Genomic DNA, 20027 nt, shown 5'->3' with positions numbered 1-20027 from the left:
CCATTTGTGTGTAGCTCTTACTAGTTTGCTGGTGTATGTAGTACATTGGTGAAGCACTCTCCTTTTAGTTTCCACCCTATTAATCGCTGTGCGGCAGTTGGACGAGGAGCCATACTATTTGGCACTTGAAAGGGCTGACACATTCTGAGCTAACCATGTCGCTACTTTAAATATCTTTATCAAAACAATAGACGCATGATGCTCCAGTGTAATTTGTGACTTTCTTCTTTTTCTTGCTTCTGCTTGAAGTTTCATCTCTTTAGACGCTGGTGTGATTCATTTTATTCTCTCTTCACAGGGACCCACCATGCAAGGCTCACAAGCTCAGCAATGGTACGAACTGCCACCCTCTGCAGCCAGGGGAAGTTGACGAGGGCCTTGGGGAGGATGAAGACAGCAGCTCAGAGCGCAGTTCCTGCACCTCCTCCACCAATCAAAAAGATGGAAAATTCTGCGACTGCTGCTACTGCGAGTTCTTTGGACACAATGCAGTAAGTCGGTTGCATTTGCCTCGGTGAAAGGTATTCTTGTACTGTTACAAACTTATTTCTATACCCCCAGCCTTCCACTGGAATTTCACCCCCTAACAAAAGCCAGGGGGCTTGACAGTGCAGTCTTTCCCTTCATTTTTCCGTATACAAGGTGTTGCCTCAAACCTGTCTTCCAAACCAGATGAGTAAGTTACCATGTTGTCCCATCCCTTCCCCACCCTGATCTCTTAAGTGAAGTGGGTTATCTTATGTTAATTCTTTCCACCCTGAAAGATAGATTTTCACCATTCCTGTCAATAGCTGCTTCCGCTAGTTCTCCATTGCAACCACATACCCTTCTTGTCAGAAAGCATGGTTTTGTCTCCCACTCCACTGTGGAAATCAAAGCCTTCCCTTCATTTTAACTTACAGAATATATGGTATTTCTCTAGGTCCTCACCCACGCCACTTAATCTCCCTTAAGTAACATATAGCCTCCCATTCCCCCAAACGGTGCTCAGTCTCACCTGCAGATTGCTTAATCTCTCTGTTTATGCCTTCCCTGTGTGAAGTGCTTTTTATCTGCCTTCATACTTGCTTGTTGAAGAGCAAAGTAATCCTTTTCCATTATACTGCACTCTGTGGGCCATTGCACCATCCATACTATTTTTGTAAATATTTTTTTTTTTTACCCCCATGCATCGGGATTAAAATTAGGGAAGAGTCTAAACTGTGCATCTGTGCATGCTGGTGACTCAGATTGTGTTTTCTGTCAGACAAGTTCAGCTCAGTCATGATTCACGCTCTACCAGAGATGAACCCTGTGCCCTATTAGTGCCACAAACTGAGATCACTATATAATAGAAGTAATGGTATGAAGCATGTGCTGCTGTATATCATATGCAATGTTCACTCCTGCCATCGGATGTTCAGCTTGGAACACTGTAGTTTTGTTTCTTCGCAGAAGTGCTTTCGGTTTCTTGGTGACTTTTGACTGCTCTCCTGAAACACAAAATGCCCCAGGACACAGACTCCACCTTGGATTTTTTTTGTTTGTTTTGTTTCTACCTCCATGGTGTTTGGCCATACTTTTGAGTGCTCTATAAAAGCTGTGCCTTGAAACATTTCAACACCAGTGGACCAGGGAAACCAAGAGCACTGTCCTTGCACTGAGCACACCATCCAGCACTGACCGAGAGTGAATCGTGCTGAGCCAGGTCATACAAGAATTACTGGTATGGGGGAAATTATAGAAAACATTTCTTTGAAATTTGCCGCACTAGCAAGGTTAGAGCATCATGGATTCTGTTACCACTGTCTTTCCAGGAACTGTGGTGAGAGCACCTCTTCAGTGTGCAACACCGTTACAAAAAACATTCAGCATTGGAGAAACTGAAGGTGCGCACACTACACCATAATGCAGTGCTAAGACTGCTGATCCATCAAACAGCATGGCCATAGGAATAAATGGAGGAATTTTGAAGCAGACAAGAATATGGGGGGTCCAGGGAAAGCAGAGTCCCGTAACAATCCAGAAGACTGACTCCAGAGATAAAGATTCTCCAGCACAACCAGCGAATCTTGCAACTATGACTAAAATTACCTTATTTCACGACTTTGTCGAGAAGCTGTACAACATACAGAGCACAGAGTAGACACTACACTGCACATGCCTTGAAATATTATTGAATCTATATCAAGGAACATCCTTGTGAAGAACGCCATGAAGTCTTTGAAAAAAAGCTACCCCTCCAAAACAGACGCCCACTTCGACCGTGGAATCCTGAGCAGTCTCAACACCTTGATGGCCCAGATCTTAAACTCCAGTTAGGGATTAGACCACTACCAATGGGAAACAGATCTTAAGGGATGCTCTTCGGGCACCACAGCCATATGTGGTGCAACATACAGTTTACAATTGACGCTGACAGGCTCCCACACCCTTTGACAGCCACTCTACATATATACAATTTTTTTTTTTTTTTTACATTTGAGCTACCTATCTCTAAGGCGATCAGTGCTTTCTCCATTTCTGTGAAAGAGTCCATAATGCTAGCACCACCATCCCCAGAGCTGCCTAAACGTTATCTCTCTGATTCAGTGGGAGATACCTCTTCAGATTCCCCCCCCCCCGCCCCCAATACCAGGCACATGAGAAGAGACTGATGTGTGGCATGATTATAGGGTGGATGTACAAGTTGGTGAACACTAGAGACTTTCTTTGCAAAGGCTCTCCTCTCCTCCTGATAATTGTTAGGCATATAATTCATTAGTTGAAAGGACTACACAATCGCACAAAGTCCTGCTTCAGATAGATGGTTTTACTTGTTTGAACATACTCAAAAACCAAAAGGAGCAATCGGTGTTTACCATTGTTAATAGCTATGCTCCGGTGCTTGGTGGATAACTTCAAATATCCAGTTCCAGTAAGGCTGTTGATAGTTTGCGAATAAAAAGTTCAAGCTCACACCACCATTCAGTGGTTGTACGTGCAGCCAGAGAAGGACCTTCAATGCAGGCAGGGGAGATGTCATGGCCCCTCTATGGAAAGCAAGAACATTGACACAGCAGAGAAGCCGGTTACTGGATCTGATGGTCTATGGTGTCTGATTCTGCAGAATCGATCATTGGTTTCCATGCCACTGTGGCATCTTGATATGCCTCTGCCCTAAGCTCATTCAAACATCATTAATCAAAGATTCTGTACTGAATACCTCCCGGAAACCTGCTTGTGAAGAATGAAGAGGGTCTGGGATTCAGCATAGCTTAATGCTTGCCTTAAGTTCCAGGACCTTTCTGAAGAAAGACCATTGGGAAACTGGTCTAACATTTACTAAAAGATCTGGATCCAGAGAAGCTTTTTAAAAATTTTATTTATAGTAATGGAATAACTTGTGCAGCTTTTAGGCTCTGAAATCCGGTCCTCAGTGTTGAATTGATGATGATATTATGAACCACAGCTTGTGATTCCAGAATTAATGGTTTATTCAATTTGTCCAGCAGAATATCGGCTCCAGCTATCGGAAGGTCTGCTACTCCTAAGAAATACCAGACAGTCTGCCTCATCAAATTCACTAAACTGTTTAAAACTATTAAATTACCATGATCTTGATCTTTTAAATTGTAGTTTGTTTGAGGAAGAATAAATCACATTAATTTGTACATTGATTTATTTATTTTTCTTCAATTTTATTTTTGAAAAATGTGCCAAATGTATTGCTTCCTATTGCAACCCCTTCTAATTGTGGCTTTAAATGCCTCCCATTGCGTTGCCACACTTTCGAGGGCCAGCGTTTTAAAAAAAAAAAAAGGATTCTCCTATTGCGGAGCGCAACCCTTTGCGCAACACAATAGGAATGTTGCCTGGAACCGCCACCAAAACTGGGTTGAATAGTGAGTAGGTAATGTTAGCAGCTTCACTGGCCCGTGGTCTGACAGCGTCTTAGGGAGATCGGAAACTTCTTTCACACATGTACTGATTTCTCTAATGGCTAGCTAGTAGTCTAATCAAAACCACAAGCTGTGTACCAGTTACACAAACGTGCCCTCCCTGACAGTCTGGGATTGAAGTCTCCAGATATCTACCATCCCGCATTCAGCCATTCCATCTTGTATACCCCTATCAGAGGGTTTATCGTGCCACTGTCCCATTTGACTTGTCAAGCTCAAGGTAGGTGTTAAGGTCTCCCCCTCCCCCATATAATGGTAGTCGGAGGAAAGGCCTATATGTGGCACCATATTGTCAAGTAAAATCCAGGGTCATTCACATTCAGCATAGTAAGTGGAGCGACATCTCGCTCCACCCGATCGCACTATTGAGTTATGCCGTCACGGCAGTTACGTTCCAGAGAATATTCCATTTTCAACTCATTCAGACCATATGCATTTACTAATGTGACCGGTGTGCCGCACAAGTTTACCTTCACCATGACATCTGCCGAGTTGATCCACTCTAGAGTGTTCTCATGAAGGGCACCCCTCGTTTTATCAGGATTATGACTCCCCTGGAGTAAGATGAATAGGAAGAAACCAAAAAGTCACCTAGTGGGACCCTATAGATTGTTCAGTTTGACGTGTGAGTTTTTTGCCAAAATGTTAGGTGTATATGATGTCTGTCTGAATAGGACCTGTCGTACCCTATGAGGATTATTAAGCCGTAGGACATTTCAAATCAGTACTGCAACTTGTCCTCGGGGTGAGTACATCTGGTCCGGGCTGAGGTGTGTATTTTATTTGATCGCCAGGTGCCTCTTCTGTGATGTACAGAGTCTATATGATGAGGAGCAGCACTAGGAAGGTCACAAAAACAGCAGTCATAAAACACTGCCCCACCCACTAATGCATCCCAATCATGCCAAAGGCATCCCCACAATTTAGAACAAAGGAAATTGAAATCCTAAATGAGAACTGCACGGAGAATTTCAACATAGTAAACAGATTATCGAACATTTGTAGCAGGGGTGTTCCCTCTAGGGGGCTGCCAGATATCCAGCACTCCTCCGGGTGACATGGGGTGGCTGGGACTAGGAAACCTCAGTGCCCCGGCCTTCGACTTGGAACCAGAGAAACTGAGCCTGGCAATTTACAAGGACGCCAGCGTCCCCACAGCCCCTCCTCATGCCCCACAGAGGGGTGTTCACTCCAGGGGCCGCCAGATTCCCAGCACTCCTCCAAGTGACATGGGGTGGCTTGGACTAGGAAACATCCGTGCCCCGGCCTTCAACTTGGCACCAGAGTAACTGAGCCTGGCAATTCACAAGCACTCCAGCGTCCCCACAGCCCCTCCTCATGCCCCACAGAGAGCATGTCATTAGTTTGTTCCAGATCAGAGCAACATCTCTGAAGGACCATGTCAGTTGCCGTCTTCGTTGCCACCATCTGGAGTTTGAGATCATAGTTTCTGGGTGACAGTTTTTAGGTAATCTTTTAGCTTCCTTTGGAGTCATGAAGATTTTGTGCGCACCTTTGTAGTTAATGTGCAGCCGCACTGGATAAACCATTGCCTAGGTAATGTCAGCTTTTTGCAACTGCTTCTTGATAGGCAAAAACTATTGTCATGCTATTTGCACAGCCACTGTGAAGTCGAGGGAAGAAAGGCTATACTATTGTTCTGATAGGTGATATCTTTCATTTTATGCGCAAGTCTGGGTACTGTATCTTGATCACAGTAGTTTTGCTATGATAGGGATATGCCTGGGGTGGACGCGCCATTTGGGACCGGTGCGCTCTCTACCACCAGTAGTTATGACAAGTTTTCAGAGCCAAATATCATTGTTAGGAGTGTTTCCACATAGGTCTCCATTTTCCCTGTATTAGTGGATTCTGGAAAATCAGTTATCTCGCAAGTTGTTTCCGCGTGAGTGCACTTCTAGAGCCTTTTTTTTCTTTAACCTATATGACCGCCAAGACTTTCTCCTTATTTAGGCATTTCGAGCTCACTGAATGTTAAGTCATCAGCCTTGTAAATTCGCTATTCCGCAGGAGTGATACACGCTCTTTGAGTATCCAGCTTTGTGAAGATGTGGTGTAGGCACAAATTTAGGGAGTCAATATTGCCATTTATTGATTGCAGTCTTTGTTGCCTTGCTACTACTGTTGCCTCCAGGGCAGATACGCCTTTGCGATCCAGTCTCCTGCTCATGATCTGGCATGGTCTCTGGTGGGGACCTGTTGGAAAGTCTGGACTCAAACGTTTGCCTCGTTTGGGTTTTGTCTGCCTTTTTAGGTCTCTCATTCCTGCGTTGCAGCGCATGCGCGTTGCTCGCTCTGCGAGGCTTCTTGGAATCGATACGATTACAGAAGTGGAGTGTAGGCACCGCCCCTTATTTTCATTCGCTAGCGTCATTCTGTATGCTAAACCCTGGCTTCCTGTTCTTTGTGAGGTTTTTTAGTCCCTCCCGATTACCACCCTGTCCAGCTTTAAGCCAGCCCACCAGGACTGGATTCTTTACTGGCGGCGTGACACTCTCCCCTTTATTTCTTGGTGTAGGAACTTTTCTTTGGGAGAAAGCGCAGCTCCTGAGTCAGACTGCTGCCTCATTCTGTAAAGTCGCCTTGTTGGCCTCTCGTACACTTAAACAAATCGAAAAACGGCTCCAGTTATAGCTTCTCACTTTCCGTGCTCTTGGATGCATTTCCTCTCGCTGACCGAGCATTGTTTGCCGTGCGAATGAGGTGGCTAGAACTGTAGATGGCGGCGGGCTGTGCGCTCACTCCCTTGCAGTGTGACTAAGGCTCTGTTGCTCTTCAGCTTTCACCTTGTTTTTTTTTGGCGTGTAACAAAATACGTTTTCAATGTTTTGGTGCGCACATAACATGCCACACAGTAAACTTCTGAAAATACAAACCACACGTAGCACATTTTGGGAGCAGGGAATTTACCACATCATGCCTGCCAGGGAAGCAATTGCGGCATCAACGCTTTAGTTTGAGATATTTAAAGGAAAGCGCGGGTGCCTCTGTTGTAACTAAAGTAAATAAATAGAGAGAAAAAACGCAGCCGCGATTTCTTTTCCCGGTTTGTTTGCTGTTCTAACAATGGAGGCACCCGTGCTTTAGCTTTTAACATCTCAAGCTAAAGCGTGGGTGCCGCAATTGCTTTAAAAGTCAAGAAATACAAAAAAATTCCATTTATTGACTTTTGAAGCAATTGCAGCACCCGCGCTTTAGCTGAAGATGCATAAAGCCAAGCGCGAGTCCCGCCATTCACTTGCTAAAAGAAAGTCTCCTGTGCGCCGTTGAACAGCTTGGCATCTGCGCCGTCTCGCTATAATGGAACTCTCTGCACAGCCAGGTTGCTCGATACAGTGGAGGACTGAATGTCAGATGCTCATCTATCATTCTGTTTTTCCCTTTTTACATCCTTTTTGAAGGTCCTCGCAAAGCCTGCTCTGTGTCCCTTGCATATGTATACAGATGGCAGGACTGCTCAACCGTACACTCGTTCATCTCAGGCCGCCCCTTTGGCACAGTCAGTCTAAGAACACCCGCCCCACCGGTGCTCCTAGCACAGAAGGGCATGGGTGTAAATGCTGTGGTGGTTGTACTTTTAACCACGTTTGTTAAATTATATTTGTATGCCTTTTTGTGGTGTATTTAATGATCGAAGCTGTGGTAAAGTAAAATGCTGCTCCCAGATTTGTGGTTGTTTGCATAGGGGGACAAATGTCCCTGGAAAAATACTGAATTCAGTTTAACCTTTTGTGTAAAAGCAACCCCCTGCTGAGAAGTTTTTATAGAGATGATTATTTACTTCAAAACATAATTCTGTGCATGTAGAGTTTACTGGGTGAACGCACTGTACTCTCTTACAGGGTGAGTTTTCTGCCTACTGATAGTCTCTGTCTCTCGCTCCTCTGCATACTGCGGTAAATCCAGGCCCGAGGAAATGGGTCTAGGTGACACGATTTGCTCATCTGTTTATATTATTCTTTTGGTGGCTATAGGGTCGAGGGTGGTTCAAGAGCATAAGGAGTTTAATCCCGACTCCTGCACTCAAGCACAAAGTGTGATCTGAACTGGTAATTTGATCCCTCTATACCAGTAATATCCTGAAAATGGATGAGGGGCGGGCACTTAAATAACTGACAGAAGGCCTCGCTGATGATGCAAAGTATTCGGGTTCAAATAAATATCAACAGTATCCAAATGCAAATAAACAATTGGACAAATGTTTTATTGTCCCGTGAAAGCAGAGTCCCCTCGGATTGGTATGCGTGGGGTACAGACAGTACACCCCCTCGCGCTTGTGTCAAAGCAGCTGTTGGGGTCACTTGTGTGCTCTTCTGCATACGCTTGAGATCCGCCCGTACCTCACCTTCATTTCATGTCCCTCGTACGACTTTTCTCCTCCTCTCTCCTACCTTATACCCCATACTGCTCTCCACACTCTCCTTCCTTCAAGCTCACGCTAATCTCCTACTCACTTTCTTACTTCTACCTCATACTAATCTCCTCAATACCCTTTCTTATGCCTCCTTATACTCTCCTCCTTACTTTACTACATTGTCCCTCATACTGTTCTACTCCTCATCACTCTCCTTCAAACATGTTAAATACACTCGTCTCCTAACGCTATTTTATAATGTGCTACACCGCTAACAATAGCAATGCAAACAAAATAAATCCACAAAATATCACATGCATACACTCAATAACACATAGCTAAAAACAATACCATTAGCAAATCAAATAGCTCTAACTTAAACAAATGCGAGACCTGTTGCATTTTCAATGCTTGTTCATCGTTACATGTACAGCAGTCCTGGAGCTGTGAGCACCAGCTGCAGGTGCGGAACTAGGGTTTCCCACATGCAGTATTCCCCCTGTTGTCTTAATGTCGTGGTTAGCGATACACAGGCACTCCTGTTCCTCGGGCAGGCTCCGCTTAATTGGGCAAAGGAGGAATGGGAGATCTTATTTATATCGCCAAATGCTCACATTGCCCTCTCGCTGGATCTCACATTTAGACCTGGCTTAGAGCTCTCTCTGTATCATGCGGGGGAGTTGAAGTGCCCTCTTCTCAAGGCCACCAGATCTTGCTATGCTGTTCTGTCTGCTGTGGTGCTTCAGGCAATCTATGAAGTGGTTTTGCATAGGTGCTCGCCTTTGTGCCCACTAACTTGTAAGTATATCGTAGCAAGGCTGTTCCAGAATTTCTCTGCCTTGCTGTGCCAGTCTCCGTTTTTATTACAATGGTGTCAAGACTTGGCAGGTCGTGCCGCATCCCTGCCAGATTCCAGGCCCGGGCTACTGACCCCAGACACTATTGCTAACACAATCAATGATGCAAATGTTTCTTATTCATAAATGATTAAATCCTGAAATAGAAAAGAGAAACAAAGCCAAATACATTAAAAATGAAACCGTACCCACTGGTATAATTATGCCGAAAGCACATTTAATTATCTTATTTGGCAATTATCCATATTTAAATTCAGAGCATACAATTGAATTGAAGAGAAGGGGGTTACTACCAGGTAGTGTGAAGAGAGGTAAAGAGATTGGTGCTCATGTGAAAGAACAAAGGGTAAAACAATGAAAACACTATCTTTTTCAATGTATAATATCCGCTAAGGTGTGGCTTGGACGGCAATGGGAAGAGTAGTCTGAGTCCAGAGCTCCGCTACACCTCGGGATGAAAAACTGATTTTAAAGCGAAACAGAGAAACAAACATCAAAGTAGCAATCGGAAATCGCACCCAAACAAGCGAGACTACTATAACGGAAAGGCCCACCCGGGTAAACAAGTTGGCGACGGCAAGATGAAAGAATCCCCTCCGCTCAGCAGCGACAAGAAGCCAAACAATCACCCACACCGATGAAGTCAGTGACAATACTCCCAAAACGTGATACCCCCCCGCCAAGGAAATATAGCCTCAGGTACGTTTTCAAGCCCCCAGCGCAACGCGTTCAAAAGCGAAAGAGAGACTTCAATCTTCTATGGGCGTGGCCATTTTGCTAACTGGGGCGGGGCAGAGCACGAAAAACGAAACCGCTTAAAGACAAGGGGCTGCCAGCTTACAAACACCGGGGGTGGAGCTCAGGAAACAACGCAGTGGGCGGCACAGAGATAGACTCCCACTTTCGACGGGGGCAGCCATCTTGCACACAGGGGCGAGGCAAACAAGCTATCCGGCAAAACTACATCGCAACAACAAGGCTGGCAAACATCGCAAACAAACGAGAGCGAAAGCGCTAACCACCCAAAGACAGCTCCCACCAAAAACCCCAAACTCTCCATAGCGGGTGGAAAATGAAACCGCTCAGAGGCAGGGGGCAGCCATCTTACACACAGGGAAACAGGAAACAACGCAGTGGGCGGCACAGAGATAGACTCCCACTTTCGACGGGGTCAGCCATCTTGCACACAGGGGCGAGGCAAACAAGCTATCCGGCAAAACTACATCGCAACAACAAGGCTGGCAAACATCGCAAACAAACGAGAGCGAAAGCGCTAACCACCCAAAGACAGCTCCCACCAAAAACCCCAAACTCTCCATAGCGGGTGGAAAATGAAACCGCTCAGAGGCAGGGGGCAGCCATCTTACACACAGGGAAACACACAGCGAGATAAACAAACGGCACAACGAGGGGCAGAATTTTTGCACACAGAGGAGACACAGTAGAACGATCAACACAAGGAAAGACGGCTCAAACAGAAGGATCGATGGCTAAGGAACGAAGGCCTCAACGCGAATACCGAGTGGCGAGACAATAGATACTGCAACCCCGAACTACAAGAACAAGGTCGGTTGGCTGGCGTAGCTCGCAGCGATCAATGCAAGCAGAAGCAAAAAGGGCAACAACGGAGGACTCCGCCAAGGTGGTTCCGAGGTTCCAGTGGAACATAGGAAGCGAACCACCCCAACAACCGTGCACACCACACTGAACAGATTAGAAAGCAGACCAGAAAGAAGACGGTAGCAGGCGACAACGTGTCCAACTACACCCACCCAAACGGCAAAACACAGGCAATTGATCGTCCAAGAACCAAAGCCAAAGTGCAGAAAAGCAAAAGGGGGTTATTGAAAGCGTACAAGCGGTAAAAAGAGCGGCTGTGAACGATCCAACAATATAAATACTGAGAAAAGACACTGCTCTCACCCAGTACAAGGACCCCAACCGTGGCAGACAAAAAGGTCCGGAAGCATCAAACAATCAAGAGTCTGCAAGTCAAAACTCTCATCTAGCACCGAGCAAACGAACACTGAACCAAGCTCCAGTCTAGTACCCAACGCGAACCACAGCAACCAACCAGGGCGGACACCGCATCCCATACCACAGAACAGTAACAAAAGATACGAGCTCTTGAAAGGAAAAAGAGGGCTGGGGAGAAACATAATGGCCGGGAGTGAAGGCAAGCCGTTCAACACCAGAAGAGAAACAAGCCAGAAGGCCAACGAGAATCCCCCTTCAAACAAAAGGCGGACATCAGCAGCACCACGGACAGCATACTCAAAAAGCTGGCCGAAGTCCAGGACTTAGCCAAATCCACTAAGAAAACTACGGATGCCATACAACTCGAACTGGCTGCGGTCAGGGCGGACATCCACACCACAAATAATAGGCTATAAACTGTAGAACAAAGAGTCAGTGATATAGAAGACAGAACACAGCTCACAGGCAAGGCAATGGGTACCCTTGCCAAAGCAACCACAGACCTCCGGAAGCAGGCAGCAGAGTTTGAAGACCGGCAAAGAAAAGGGAACATAAGAATCCTGGGAATCTCGGAGGGGAGAGGAAGATAATGCGGGCTCTTGTGTGGCAATGTTACAGGAACTCATACCCAAACTGACCAATCTGAATTTTCAAAACCCCTTCGAATTAGACAAGGCCTACAGAGTCCCGGCTTTCAGACAATCCAATAAACCAACCCCAAGACCGATAATATGCAAACCCTTACGCTCTCACCACACCGAGGCTATCTTTGGGTTTGCCAAGAGGACACCCACCCTACAGTGGGAAGGTCACAGGATTATACTCGCGCAAGACTACTCGAAGAACACCGTAGATATCAGGAAAGGCTTTCTGGCCCAAAGGGACAAGCTAAGGAAACAAAACATCACTTTCTCGTTCACCGGACCAGCCAGATTCAGGGTAAACAACAAAGGAATTTCGCTAACGTTCGAAAACCCAGCGGAACTCCCGATACCTATCCGGACCAGACACACAGGAAATGGAGACGACAACTATATCAAGCAAAAGAAGTGCCTCACCGGATCCTTCAAGCGAATAAGCAGGATCGTTAAAGAACATACCAAGAGAATACCTCATGACGCTAATAGCAACGCAATCTACCTCATGTGCCTACAAAGACCGCATACGCACACAATAAACCTACCTCAAGCATGAAGAAGTCTCAGAAAAGTAGCCAGCCACACAACCGCCTATATCCTTTTAACTTTTATGCATGAATGAACAATGATCAGACAATCGCGACTATCTAGACTATCCCGGGGATGTAACGGGGCGGGAGGGACCATGCTGTTGCACGTCTACTGCACGAAGCAATAGCAGGGGAAGAGAGGGAGGCTAGGGAAGGGAGGAGGAGAGGGAAGGGGGGTGTCCAGTCTGTTATGTTTGTCAAGTTTGTCCTGTGCCTGTAGTATATCCCGTCTACTTCTATGTTTGCATCTCTGTCCATGTCCAAACCAAACTCTGACAGGTTGTTCAGGTCAACAAAGTCACCGCGAGTAATCACTCTGGCCCAGGCAGGCAATGCACAGAAGCCCAAAAAAAGCCTTAAGACCGCAACCCCAGGTAGACACCCAAAGTGTCCCGCGACTCGTAGCACAGACCATGACTAAAAATAACACAATACAGACTAACCTAAAATTTGGATCCCTCAACGTCAAAGGCCTAAATCACCCCATTAAGAGAAGGAAAGTACTAGACTATTTAGCAAAGACGAAAAGCAACATTATACTACTACAGGAAACAAAACTCTACAAGGAAGATGCGAGAAAACTAAAAGCAAGATGGATAGGTCAGTCAGCCTGCTCACCAGCCGTAGGCAAGAAACACACAAAAATTCTGGGAGGCAGTGACAAGAGAAATATAGGCGAATCAAACTAACCAAATGATAGTAATGGCAGGCGACTTTAATCTAGTACTGGACCACACCCTAGACAGACCAACAGGATCCTAGGCTCGACCGCCCACCTCCCATAACACCCTAAAGAACATATGCACCAGATTCAACCTAAAAGACCCATGGCACCTACAACACCCAGACACCAGAGATTACACATTCTACTCCAACCCACATAACTCCTACAGCAGAATAGACTACATCCTAATCTCAGGCTCACAAGCACACCTGATTGAGCACACAGACATTGCGACCAGAACAATTTCAGACCACTCCTGCATCAGCCTGCTGCTGACGGGCCAACACAATGAACATATCACTCCCAGGTGGCACCTCAACAACATCACCATGGCAAAACAGGAAGACCGAATCAAAAAAGCCATCAGAGACTACATCAAGGAAAATGACATACCAGACATAGACCCAAAAAGCCTGTGGGATGCCCTCAAGGCGACCATCAGGGGCACACTAATAGAAATCAAAGCCAGAAGGTACAGAGAAACAAAGGCTCCGCTAGACCTACTAGAAAGCGACATAAAACAACTAGAAGCCGAACACGCCTCCTCTTGCGTCCCACACACCGCCACAGCCTCGTCCCCTCCCCCACATATCCCGCCAATCACACCTCCGACTAGCCTCTCAGAACACCCCCCCTCCCCTAACTGCACCCAACGCAACATGATTCGCGCTCTTCCCATATCCCCCCTACAGTTTGCACTCCCGTCCCGCCCGCACACCAATCTTCTCAGAACACCCCTCCTCCCCCAACTGCACCCCACACAACATGTCGCTCTCTCCTCCTATCTCCCCCCCCCCACACTTGGCCCTCCCGCCACGCCTAGCCTTCACCCCTCCCTTAACCTCTCACCCCCCATTCTCACTCCCCACTATCCCACCGCCACCCCCGCAACCCCCAGCCTCCACGCCTCCCCCACTTACCCTTCCCTTCTTAGCACTGTTGCCCTGCCCAATAACGCCAACACCCACCCTAACACCAACCCTCTCTCTAACTTTTCCAACCCCTTCCCCAGCACCGCCTCTCCACCCAGTCTTCCCCCCCCCCCCCCTCTCCAGTAACCTATACTCCTGTTCACCGCCAGTACCCTTCCCCAACTCCGTACCCAACACCAAGCTGGACATGATTATGTCCACCCTCCTCCAAATGAAAGAAGAACTACACTCCGTCAAAGAGTTGCTCATCACACACCTCAGACACCCTCCCCCCACCACCACCAGGATCATACCTAACAACACTCTCCCCGCACTTCCTACTCGCCTTACCACACAACACGCCCCACTCCGGACCTCTATCCCCTCCCGCAATACCACCAATCGCCCCAGACGCACTACCAATACGCTCTCAGACCATGACATACACACCCTTCTCCACTCTTACGTCTCGGCTCCCCAAAATCGCTTAGCCTCCAACCACCTGTCCATCCCAACGATTCGCTCTAACCCCCTCAGGCACCACACGCACAACACCAGAGGCTCCGTCCCCAACAACCTCACAAATGTACCCCTCACTATAAAACCTTCCTCCACCCTCTGGGCCCCCAGACTCAAATGCATACTTCTCAATTGCAGATCGGCCCAAAGGCATTCCGCGGGGGTCGCCGATCTCATCATGTCCCTGGAACCGGATCTAGCCATTCTGACTGAAACATGGTTGTCTGTTTCTTCTACACCTATCATGGATATCCTAGTCCCCCCCAACTACAGTATCAGTAGACTTGACAGGTCCAAAAAGACAGGCGGTGGAATTGCATGTATTTATAGAAGCAACCTCTCAGTTATTAAAGCGTCCGTTCCCTCTCTTACCTCTTGTGAATACCTCTGCCTTGATGTCATCAGCGAAAGCAAACCGGTATGCTCACTACACATCATATACCACCCACCTGGGGACAAGCTCTCCTTCTCCCAACAACTCATGGACTTAATCTCAACCAACTCAGGACGGCAAAGCACCCAAATTTTCCTTGGCGACTACAATCTCCATTGGAATGATCGCTGTGACACAGTGGTGAATAGCCTCAAAAATTTCCTAGACGCCCTTGATCTCACCCAAATATGCAATAGCCCGACCCATGAGAAAGGCTCTATCCTTGACCTCATCATTTCCAAAGAGGACTCTATTCAACTTGAGTCAATCCAACCCTGTGACTGGTCAGATCATCATATTGTCTCCTTCGTCATCAATGAAAAAGTTCAATTTAACCCAGCTCAACCCTCAAAGCCCAAAGTGTGGAAAAGAGACATGAAGAAACTCAACCCAAACTCCGTACCGCCTAACAGCTGTAATCTCTTACTTCCTCCGTCCGGTGTTACGGACGTTCAACTGCTGACTGACCATTATTTCAATGCTATGACCACAATTATCGACGAGGCTGCACCCTTGCAACTGAAAAGAGTCGCCTCCAAGATCTCCAACCCAGGGTATGACGGGAGCCTCAATGAAGATAGACGGGCCATGCGAATGGCAGAGCGTACCTGGAGATCAACCCCCTCTGCACTGCACCTAAAAACTCTGAAAAAACAGAGAAACGCCTACTTCAGGAAAATAAAACGCTCAAAGAAAGATTTCTTCAGCCTCCAGCTCACCCGAGCAAAAAACCACCCAAGAAAACTGTTTGAGCTAATCAGAACACAATCCAAAGAACAACCCCAGACACTCAACACCAGGGGCGCTACACCTTCCTGTGAAGACTTCTCTGCTTTCTTTAACCAAAAAACAGACAACATAAGAAGCGATCTCCTCAATGACGCTATCCTTTACTCCAACCCCCAACACACAGCACCATCTGAACCAAAGAACAATGCTACATGGTCATCCTTTGGCACCTACTCCGAAGAAGAAATTGGCAGACTGCTCAGCACCCTGAAACCATCCAATCACCTCTATGACCCCCTTCCTGCTAACGCTCTAAAAGTCTTTACCCCGTCGCTCCTCCCACTCTGGACTAAGATCATCAATAGCTCTCTTCAACAAGGATCCATCCCATACGCCCTCAAAGTCGGTCAAGTCACACCGTTACTAAAAAAAACAGCAGATCCCAATGATCTAAACAATTACCGTCCTATTACAAATATTCCCATGCTCGCTAAACTGTTGGAAAAATGCGTACAGCTACAACTGGCTAATCACATAAATAATTTTGATCTCCTCAACCCTCATCAATCAGGCTTCCGAGCAGGGCACAGTACCGAAACTGCTATGACTCACATAGTTGACGACGCCCTCCAAATCCTAGACCAAAATGATACCTGCCTCCTCATCCTTCTTGATCTCTCTTCAGCATTTGACACAGTTAAACATGAGAACCTACTCGAACTATTAAACACAAGAATGGGTATATCTGGGACTGTTCTCAAGTGGTTCACTTCCTTTCTACACAACCGGTCTCAGCGATTCAAAAGGAACAACCTGATGTCCTCCGCGGTACCTGTATCGTTAGGTGTCCCTCAAGGTTCCTCCCTCTCCCCTACACTGTTCAACGTAGTCATGGAACCTCTCACTACTCTGTTACAAGCATCCAATGTTCACTTTCACATGTATGCCGACGACACCCAACTTTATCTCAAAATACAATCCCCCAAGGACATCTTGCTTCTGAACTCCACGATCAGAAACACCCAATCCCGGCTGGCAGAGAATCACCTCAAACTCAATGCGATGAAGACTGAGTTCCTCCTGATCTCACCGCCCGCAAAAATCTCTACCGCTCAAACTTGGCTCAAGCACCTAACGGCTCTCAATGTACAACCTACCATCGTTGACTCAGCAAAATCTTTAGGCATAACACTTGACGCCAATCTCAACATGCAGCAGCACATCAGCAAGGCAACCAAAGGAGCGAACTTCCAAATCAATACCTTGAGAAAACTCAAACCCTTCCTTCCAGCCAAAGACTTTCAAACGGCAGTACAATCTATAGTCATCCCGCACATAGAATACGGCAGCATCGCCCTCTGTGGGCTCCCCCTAACCACAACGGCACCCCTAAGAGCGTCCCTTAACGCTGCAGGAAGACTCATCACTGGCTCAAAAAAAACACTCGCATATCTCCCCTGACTTTAAATCCCTGAACTGGCTGCCTTTTGAAGCCAGAATACATCTGAAAATCGCCTGCATGACGCACAAAGCTATACACACGAACTCACCCGCCTACCTCTCTCAAAAGCTGACAATTTCGGGCGGCTCTAGAACTACTAGAAGCACAAACAATCTTCTGCTGAAGCCTCGAAGATTTCGGAAGGTAAAAACCTATAAACGCTCCTTCTCAGGAATGGCGCCCAGGATCTGGAACTCACTCCCTCCCGAAACCAGGCTCATCTCCTCCAACAAACTTTTTAAGAAAGAAGTAAAAGCGATCTTCATGGCGAAATACACATGAGCTATTATTCTGTGCCTCCAGGACTCCGCGTTGTACTACCTCCTGACCCCTTGGTCTATTTGTATTACTTGTATTATCGACTCACTTGACTGTATACGTTCCCTCTCTGCATATCTTATTTTATATTATTGACGTGCCTATCTGACTTTGCACCCTTTACCTACACCACCTCAAATATTACCTACTGTTATACTACTGATTCTCCTGTGTGACTATGCACCCTGTACTCTCCTACCTCAACTATGCCTACCTCTATGCTATTTACAAAGGTAGTTTAAGCACGCTTAAACAAGTATATGCTCCCTCTTTATGTATTTTCATATTATTGGCGTACCTGTTTGACTATGCACCGTGTACCTCTATGCTATTTACAAAAGTAGTTTAAGCACGCTTAAACAAGTATATGCTCCCTCCTTATGTACTTTCATATTATTGGCGTACCTGTTTGACTATGCACCGTGTACCTACACTACCTCAACTATGACCTACCTCTTATTTTGACCTACCTATGTAACTATGCATATCGTACCTAACTACCTCAACTATTACCTATTATTATGCTATCACCCCATGTCCTTGTAAAGCGCTCTGATATCTGCAAAGATCTTGTTCGCGCTATATAAAACTTTGAAATAAATAAATAAACTAGAATCCAAACACATAAGACATGTCAAACACAGACACTCTGGTAGAACTCACAGGGGAAAAAATACGAATTCAACCAGATTCTAAGCGAGCGAGCCAGTCTATGGATAAGGAAATACAAACAAATCCACCTCTGCGAAGCAAACAAGGCGGGGAAAATCCTGGCGTCATACCTTAAACACAAACCAAGGCAACACAGTATCACCACAATCAGAAGCTCACAACAAAACACACACCAGGCACAAATACATACTACACACATTCAAGGAATTTTATAAAGAACTATATAAAAGAGATGACAACCTAGACCAGGAGGGCTGCTCAGCTTACCTAGACAGCACGAACCTACCCAAGATAACGACCGAGGAAGCCAAGACACTAGGGCAAGACATAAAAATAAGCGAGATCAACGCAGCCATTAGAGCACTAAAAGACAACAAAGCCCCAGGACCGGACGGATATACCGCGCCCTTTTACAAAATGTTCCAAGACCAGCTACTGCCGGTCTTGGCGAAAGTTTTCAACCACTGCACCACAGAAGGGGAGGTAACCGAATCTATGTCTCTAGCCAACATAGTTGTAATACCCAAGGAAGGCGCAAGGAATCACAATGGCCCAAAAACTACCGACCCATATCATTAATAAACTTAGACTGCAAGCTATATGCCAAAGTCCTAGCCACAAGACTAAACAAAGTGCTCCCCCAATTGATCGGCAGCACTCAGGTAGGCTACCTCAAAACACGCATGTCTCACAACAACACTAGGCTCCTCTGCCAGATAATAGAACACTCCTCCAAATCATATAAATCAGCGATAGCAATCACACTAGATGCAGAAAAGGCTTTGAGTATCGTGGAAATTCCTAGAGAAGAGCTTGCAAGCATACAACCACTACATGGAAACAATTACCACGAAGGGTCACCAGGTCTCACACCACCTGTACAAACTACTTCGCCCCACAGCCACCAGACTCGACGCCAAAAATACAAACTACTGGGAAGCTCAACTAGGTACCAAAATACCATCGGTACAAAAACAGGAACACACCCTATTTCTGGAACACCCAAAAAGGCCTCGGTATCGAAATCTTCGGCACCGAAAGACCATAATGCCTTTGAACCGAAACAACACCAAAAACCTTCGGATCCGAAGAAGTGTGGTTCCCAAAATCCGGACCCTGTGGTTTTCCCGATATCGAGGTCCAATACCCGTGTCACAAAATCTCAACGTAACGAGACGATTTTAGTGTCTACGAACCGATAATGATTAGGACATCATTCCTATGTATTTGCGTTACAATCGAGGGTTGCCAACACCCCTAAATCACAGTTTCCGTCCCATCCCTTAAACTCCATTTTGTGAACGGCATCCATCTTGCATCTTGCCCTCATGATAAGTCAATTAAAGGTCGAGCTTGATCCAAATAGACACGTCCACCTTTCGTGACTTTCCCCTGACCTGTCCCAACTGACTCCACTGTCTTCGGCCAAACCTGTTTAGGCAGCTCCTCGCCCAGTGGCCGAATACGATAGCATCTACGCATAACATTCCACGAACCATTCACTACATACAGCCCATGTTTCCTTCAAACACGCACCTGTCCCCGTATCTTGTTTATGGCCCTTTTTATGGCTGGGTTGTACCTTCCTTTATTGGTGGTTCATCGATATCTGATGGGAGTTCCCGGTCCAACTGGGTAATCTATCAGCAAACTGGACATCTAAAATATGGGCTTGCTTACATGACTTCGCTCTTTGTATTGTTGTAGAAATATGTGTGTTGCCATACCATAAACTCAAGAATTCTTGCTTGAAGCCATATATATGATATATAAGGAGACGGCTGGTTCTGTAAAAACGAACAGTCTCCCAAGAACCTACTCTCTGTGTGGTGTACTTCTGGGACACGTGTTACTTGGTAGCTA

General features: G+C 46.3%; 1 protein-coding gene across 1 annotated transcript in view; it reads left to right on the top strand.

The window, feature by feature from the left end:
• Positions 1 to 20027, top strand: part of FAM193B (family with sequence similarity 193 member B) — a 201323-nt gene that overhangs the window by 110752 nt on the left and 70544 nt on the right. The window contains exon 6 of the mRNA XM_078652769.1: positions 299 to 491. Within this exon, the coding sequence (XP_078508895.1) occupies positions 299 to 491 (193 nt within the window). The remainder of the gene's footprint in view (positions 1 to 298; positions 492 to 20027) is intronic.

This window comes from Lissotriton helveticus, chromosome 7 (genome assembly GCF_964261635.1).
Source record: "Lissotriton helveticus chromosome 7, aLisHel1.1, whole genome shotgun sequence".
Lineage (NCBI taxonomy): Eukaryota > Metazoa > Chordata > Amphibia > Caudata > Salamandridae > Lissotriton > Lissotriton helveticus.
This window is presented reverse-complemented; position numbering and strand designations above follow the sequence as displayed.